Here is a 7355-nt window from a genome sequence, read left to right on the forward strand (position 1 = left end):
CACCAGCTCCCTGTTCGCAGTGGGGCTCGGCGGGATCCCTCTAGGTGCTAACCGAATTTCTCCCCACCTCTGCCCTGCGTTGGTAACGAGCTGGCACTGCCTGGGAGAGGGTCTGGCGAGGTTGGGGGGCTGCCCGTCCCCCAAATCCGTCTTTCCCCTCTCTGAGCAGTGTGATGTTCACCCTGCATTTTAAAATTAGGGTGTTCAGCCCTGTCAAGCCCAGAGGACATGGGGGTGCAACACCCCAAGCCCTATTTCAGCTCCCGGCCCCCGTTTCATTCCGGCACCGTGTCAGGGGCTCTCTCCCTGCCTTTCAGGGGCAACACCAGGGTGGAAGAAGCCTGCGAAATGTACACCAGGGCTGCCAACATGTTCAAGATCGCCAAAAACTGGAGTGGTGAGTACAGCCCCCGCCATTGGGGGGGCTGCGCAGAGGGTGGCTGACGCTGGGGTGACCCGCGAGTGCCCGAGCATCTTCCTGCGAATTATTGCAGCGGAGTTTTACATCCCAGGCTGTTTCCATGGGGATGATCCCTATAGCGATGCAATTCCTCTGCTCTGCCTGGCCCTGCGATGATTTAAATATTGGGAGGGCAAGGGGGGGTGACCTGAATGTTCCTGACCTTAAATTAGCCGGGGTGCAGTTTACCATTTTAAAATGAAAGCTTGTAATTCTGCAGGGAAGCCTGCTAAAGGGGCACTGCCCTGGGTTTGCTTTTCAGCAAGGAAACACCTTGGGGTGGGACGTCAAATCTGATGGGTTTTGAGATCCAGGGGCGAGGATGAACGTACACTGCCAAGGATGAGGCTCAACCCCCGGCAGACGAGCAGTGCCTGGCCACAAACAATTTGGGGTTGTTGCATCTCTAAACCTCTCTGGGTCCGGGGAAGCGACGCGTACTTTGCTGTTTTGCGGCGATCCCGCTCGTTGCCGGGCTGGAGGGGTACATGGGGTCGGTGTGCGCTTCTCTCCCAGCTGCAGGAAACGCGTTTTGTCAGGCGGCCAAGCTGCACATGCAGCTGCAGAGCAAACACGACTCGGCCACCAGCTTCGTGGATGCCGGGAACGCCTACAAAAAAGCAGACCCGCAAGGTGAGGGGAGCGAAATCCGGGCTTATTTCTTGCAAAGCTGCTTAGCGGCAGAGGAGGTGGCGCGGCGAGACTTTCGGTAGTCACCGGCTCCGCGGGGCTGCGGAGCCTCGCTGCAGGCTACTCAAAAGCTTTAACACCTCCGGCACTTCTGCTTCTCCAAAGCAGGCTTTCAGATGATGCGAGCTACTCAGCGTCGTCTTGGCCTGCCGCATGGACCGGCATGTGTAGGGGTGTCATCTTTAGGTGATCTCTGGCGCTTTGGCTGTACCAAAGCCTTGGCTGAGCTTTGGTACGCTGCAGTGCGTTGGTTGTGAAGCACTGCCCCGCGGTAGCTTCCTTCCTGGTTTAGCTTGGCTTTGGAGACATACTCGCTTCTTAAGGAATGCTTAAGGCAGGTCTCGGGTCCGGATCGCAGTGGGACCCCTGCCCTTAGCCACAGCCCCCTCCCAGGGGTTTCCCCGGGGTGGAGGCGAGGAGGGGGGAAAATGGACTGACGTTTGATGCGGTGAGGATAAAGGATCTGGATTCTTTAAATCTGGTCGTAAAGAGCAGGGTTGTGGTTTTCTGGAAGACCTCAGATTCCCCTTATCCTAGCTGAGTGTTTGGAAACAACCAACCAACCCACCAGTGTTACTGATGCTTTCCTGTGCCAGGGGGCTGAAGAAGCTAACTCAGGGCTGGTAATACTGTTCTATAATTGTAAAACATCCAAATTTCCTAGAAAATGGCAGCCTTTGCATGTTTGTGAGATCAGCATTTTGAATTTTGCTCTGTTTGACGATGCAGCCTGCCAAACCCGGGGTACAACTCGTTTGTATTTTGCCCATCCTAATTTTTGACTGTTACCTTTCAGCGTTAGAGTTTTTGCCCGGGTGAACCGGCAGGCTGTTGGTGGGATGCGGGCTGTTCGGGGTGGGTGAATCAGGATTAGATCTGCAGATGCAAAAATGCAGGGGATGTTACACGTGTAGGTCTCAGGGGTTGAAAATGCTGTGTCGGTTGTTCCAGACATACGTACATGTGTGAGTAGATACTTCTTGAAGAAGCTGGTTTGTGGTCTGATGAAGAAATCTGATTTTTGGAGGGGGGGGGAGGTCTTGGGCTGGGAAATCTGACGTGCTGGCTGACTTTGTTGTTTTTCCTGAACACTCATGCTGCAGAGGCCATCAACTGCTTAAATGCAGCTATCGATATCTACACCGACATGGTAAGAAGCTGCACTGGCAGCTCGTGGACCGGTGTGCTTGTAAGAGATGCAGCTCGGTAAATGCTGTGTGTGCTGGGCGGAGGGGGAGCCCCCATCTCACGTGCAACCTCTGCCTTCTCTAGGGGCGATTCACTATCGCTGCCAAGCACCACATCACCATTGCGGAGATCTACGAGGCCGAGCTGGTAGACATTGAAAAGGTGAGGATGCCGGGCGCTGCTGGTGCTGCTCTGCAGGTGCTGCGGCGGCGGCTGCATTTAAAGCCGAGCTCAGCGCGGCTGGTAAAACCCATCTCCCATCCGGCATCAGGCTTCTTTATGTCGGTGCAAGTAACTCGAAGTTAGTGTTAAGACGGTGAGCGATGATTTTTCCCAGCACCGGTCTCTCGCGGGGCAATCCTGACTCTTCTGTGTGCCCCTCTGCTGAGCAGCAGCACGGCAGGGCTGGCAGAAACACCCAGGCGAGAAACCTTCTTGACTGAAGTGGCGTTTCACATCTGAAAAGCGCTTTGGAAAAGTCGTGGGGGCAGTTTTGTAGCTGTTTTCTGATGCACCCAAAGGAAGCTGCTGTTACTTCTAGTTCACACTTCAGCACCAACCGTTTCTCGTTCCCATAACCGAGGTCCCTGAGCAGGAATCCTGCAGCAGCTCAACCGGCTGCAAATCTTCCGCTTGAAGTTTGCATAACAAAAATTTATGGTTTCTAGATACTATTTTCCAGACAATCATTTGCTTCCTCAGCTCCACTTCATTGGATCCTATCTATCTCTATTAATGACTTTGTGTTGCCTCTCCATGTGCAGCCCCACTTAAGTCAAGCCCTGCTACGTCAGGGCTGTTCTGTTAAGTGATTTATTACATCGTGGCAAACCTGGCAGAAGCCGTGATTGTGTTTGTGTGTGTCGCACTGTGATTGTAAGTGTTTGTAGCCATTACCTCAAGAGTAGTGTCACCCGTACTCCTGCACTGGAGTTTGGGACTCTTAACAAGTTCACGGTCAAATTTCCAAGGGCAGCCTCGTGTTTTGAGCGTGCGGGGGATGCGCGGCAGGGCCTCGCTCCACCAGAAACCCCGCAGTGTGCCGTGCCGCTGCTGCCTTTATGCGCCGAATGGAAAAGCTTGTGTGAACGCAGTGGCTCTACGCCAGTCTGACCAAAAACTGTGCTTCAGAAGTGGCATTCAAGCACGATGTTTCTGTCCCCAGGCGATCGCACACTACGAGCAGGCTGCAGACTATTACAAAGGAGAGGAGTCTAACAGGCAAGTGGTCTTTGTAAAAGAGTCGCAACAGGGAAGGGCTGGAGACGGGGATTTGTCCTAGACGGCCCACGCGCTTGCACACCTCGCCTGCCAGCCTCTTCTAAAATGCCCTTTGGTGGGATGCCCGAGTCCTACTTAGATTTCTGTTTAAGGTTCTCATCCTGCAGGCGGGCTTGTCTGGTTTGGGGGGCCTGTTTCGGGTGCAGAGGAAGCACGGAGGGATTGAACGGTGTCTGACACCAGGTCTGTGCTGAGCTGAAGGCCTTTCCGTGTGTTTTAATTTTGGCTGTTAAAAAGAAAATTCCCCTAATTTGCAGCTTTTGGGCCCCACTTTTATACATGCTAAGTAGTACAGGTAGTGCGTGGAGGTACCAGGGTATGGATTTTTTTTTTGCCCCAGGACACAATTACTTACTTCAATGCTATAATTGATTGTAGCTCAGCCAACAAGTGTCTGCTGAAGGTGGCTGCCTACGCCGCGCAGCTGGAGCAGTACCAGAAGGCGATAGAAATCTACGAGCAGGTGAGAACGCGTGCTCGTCCTGGCGGTGCTGGCGGTGTGCTGGCCGTCGCGTCCCTCGGCGGCTGAGCTCCTGTCCCTCGTGCTGGTATCGGGGCAGTTACGGCAATCTCGGCGGTGGGGACGTGATGAATTTTCTGCTGTAGGACCAAGTTACCCGCAGCTAAATTTTTAAGGAGTGTTCTATATGTGGGACGTTTCAGGTCCGGTCGGGGGTGAAAGGTTTTCTTGTTTAAATGGTGCTGCAGATGGGATGAGAGATGTGAATTAGAGACAATCCTGAGCCGAAAATTTCTTGAAAATGAAAAGCGGGTCGCTCTCACAAAATTGCTGTGGCCTAGAAGCTTCTAATCTTACTTATTTCGGGGCTGATTATGCCTTTACGAGGTATGGTTTGCGCCTTTGCTTTTAAGAGTTGCTTTAACTTACCAAGGCATTTTTTCCCCCAAATTCTATTGTTTCTAGAGAAAGGCTGGGGGAAGCAGGGGGAAAGAAATCTATAATTACACTTTTGATCGTATTTACAAGTATGTTTGGAGAAAATTTCCCCCCAAATTTGTAAACTGGATTGCTCTGCCTTTGTACCAGGTGTTTGCCTGGGAATACTTGCAGTGCTGCTTTTGTGCTTCGGGAGGGTGAATATTGGAGCAGTTTTCACCGAGTTGACTTGCCCTTTCTGCATCAGACAGGACGTGCTGAGGTACCAGTGTGGTACCCCGAACCGGTGCAGCGGCTCCCTGGGAGGACGGGCTGCGTGGGCGTGCGCTCGCAGCTGCGTGCGGGTTTCTGACCTCACTTGGGATTAGTTAAAAATCTGCCTGGCTTCCCAGTAGCTTTTTGTACGGGCGCTGGTATTTTTTCCCTGGTCTTTATTCGCATTATGGTGCTATGTGTAATTTTAATCAGCTGTCCTGTTTTTAATTCAGTTCTTAATGATGTGGTTTTCTTTCCCAACTCTAATAATATCTTTTTGTGCCCAGGTCGGGACAAACACGATGGATAATCCTTTGCTCAAGTATAGCGCGAAAGAGTATTTCTTCAAAGCCGCCCTGTGCCACTTCATCGTGGATGAGCTGAACGCGAAGGTCAGTGGGCGCAGAGCGGTTTTCCCAAACTTTCTGCATCCCTCTTAATCAACCTTTGCCGGCTGAGACGCGTTCTTGCGTGCACAGGGATTTGCGTGGCTGTTGCCCAGACTGAAGCTTGATGTGCCGTAGTGTGGAACTGGATTCACTCTGAATACTTTCCCAAGCGCTCTGTGCGGTTTTAGGACTGGAAGGCAAAAACTGAAATAAAAAGCAAGTAGTTTTGTGTGAAACGAGCGTAAGGGGTTATCTTCTCTCTTTCAGCTTGCGCTTGAGAAATACGAAGAAATGTTCCCAGCGTTCACAGATTCACGGGAGTGCAAGCTATTGAAAGTGAGTAAAGCCAGTATTAAAATAATAGTCACTCTTGAAAACGCGTACTGCCCTTTACTTTGTGCTTTTTCACCCCGCCATAGGTTTGGTCATTTATTCGAATGTTTTAGAGGACAGCAGACTCACTTGGCGTTGGGTTTATAGCAGACTTGTGGAAGTAGCTGCAGCAGAAGGATGATTATTCTAGCTAACTTAAAAAAAAAAAAAACCCAAACCATTTTTGTGTTCGTGGCGGGTGGTTTGAATAGGTCGTGAAGGACACGTGGACATGTGGGTGCCCCGCGGTGCGGGTGCAGGGGTCCCCCTCTCTCCTGGGGACGAGAAGCCTGTGCGCCGGCCCTGCGGGAACATGCAGTAACAGAGTGTTTTCTAATTTTTAACGCTGTTCTCCTAGAAACTGCTGGAAGCCCATGAGGAGCAAAACTGCGAGGCATACACCGAGGCGGTAAGTGGTCACCAATTTGCTAAGGTGCGCTCGCGGATGGCAGGTTGTTCCTTTTTTTATCTTTTTGGGGTGTTAAATGTTGGGTAACTGGTTGCCCGAGCTCCAAGTGCTGCGACTGAGTCCAGCGGGGCAAAACACCTGGCACTTCGCTGGTTCACCGTCCTGCCACAAAACAACCCGCGGGAGAGGTGGACGTTAGCAGAGCTGCGTCCAGGCTGTGCTCTAGCAAGTCCCAAGCTTAATACTTCAAAGTTACTAGTTTATCGTTGAGATTTAAGTAAAGATCCTGCCTGGGTTTGCTCCAGCCCCTTTCGGTGTTTGACAGTGGCTTCAAGTGCTCTGTGTGTTTTTTGGATAGATAGAGCTCTTATTTTATTTTTTTTCTCTGGGAAGACTAGAAGTTTTAAAAGACCATACTTCCAAGAGCTGCAGAATGCTGCTTTTGCGGCAGTCTAGTTTGCCTTCTACGATCTTAAAGTGTTTTTTTTTTTTTCTAATAGGTTAAAGAATTCGATTCAATATCGCGGTTGGATCAGTGGCTTACAACCATGTTGCTTCGCATCAAGAAGTCAATCCAAGGAGAAGGGGATGGGGACCTGAAGTGAATCGTTTGTGGTATTCGTGGCATGCAGCCTAAGTAATCTGTTCTTGTGTTACAGCCAAGGACCACTGTGGGATACGTGATAAAATATCTAGCTTTATTTTGTTGCTTACAACTCCAATGACTTGTGTGTTTCTTTAGTATCCTGCTCTTTGTCGTGACAACGTGGGTAGGTGAGAAGCGATGCTTTGGGTAGCACTGGCAGGTCTGAGGCGAAAGAAGCACTTCTGGCAGAAATCCTTCCTTGGTTTTGTTAGCCAAAGCCTGCACTTCCAACTACTGTGTTTTCCTGCTGTTCTGTCTCAAGGCTCAGTACCATTGATTCCAGCATGTACAAATAATTGCTGCTGAGCTGTGGCTCTGTTGTTACCGTTTTCTGTTTCTAAATGGACCTGTCAGATACACTCGGACCTTGTTGTTTTTTTAAACGGTTGAGCTTTTTTAATGGTGCTAGTGAAAGGCTTTGTGACTCATATACAGTATGCGCGTGTGTGTATACATCCTATACAGATACAGGTGTGCATGTATAAATACGGCATACGTAACAACCTAGTGCTGAAAGCGTTACACGCTGGGGGACAGGACTGCTTCGATCGGTGTCAGCCCTCCGGACACTTGTTGCGAGTAGACCTGGTTAATGGTGTGTTTTGTATTTCAGATCTAAATATAAAATGTAAGGTTCTTCTATATTTTCTTGGATCTATTTTTCCACTTACTTTATTTTGTGGTGCATCCCATCCCTCCTACCCCCGCGATGACTTGACCCGAGTAATAATCTATTTTTCTAACTTTTCATTTACGTGAACTCCTCT

The 7355-nt window shown here is 50.3% G+C and overlaps 1 protein-coding gene across 1 annotated transcript; it reads left to right on the top strand.

Annotated features, from left to right (window-relative positions):
- Positions 1–228: 228 nt before the first annotated feature.
- On the top strand, positions 229–6877 carry NAPB (N-ethylmaleimide-sensitive factor attachment protein, beta). Its single transcript, XM_009585625.1, has 10 exons — positions 229–397; positions 977–1093; positions 2254–2300; positions 2423–2500; positions 3504–3559; positions 3998–4082; positions 5060–5164; positions 5429–5497; positions 5892–5942; positions 6443–6877. Exons 1-10 carry the CDS (start codon positions 229–231, stop codon positions 6545–6547), a joined length of 882 nt encoding a protein of 293 aa, XP_009583920.1. The 3' UTR covers positions 6548–6877.
- Positions 6878–7355: the final 478 nt, after the last annotated feature.

Source organism: Fulmarus glacialis, unplaced genomic scaffold, assembly GCF_000690835.1.
Source record: "Fulmarus glacialis isolate BGI_N327 unplaced genomic scaffold, ASM69083v1 scaffold28479, whole genome shotgun sequence".
Lineage (NCBI taxonomy): Eukaryota > Metazoa > Chordata > Aves > Procellariiformes > Procellariidae > Fulmarus > Fulmarus glacialis.

Excerpts from the sequence above, each read along its gene's own strand:
- NAPB (XM_009585625.1), top strand. The coding sequence starts at position 229 with ATGGGGGTGCAACACCCCAAGCCCTATTTCAGCTCCCGGCCCCCGTTT. Across the intron at positions 2,301-2,422 it reads TCGATATCTACACCGACATG|GGGCGATTCACTATCGCTGC; the intron begins GTAAGAAGCTGC and ends TGCCTTCTCTAG. Across the intron at positions 3,560-3,997 it reads AAAGGAGAGGAGTCTAACAG|CTCAGCCAACAAGTGTCTGC; the intron begins GCAAGTGGTCTT and ends AATTGATTGTAG.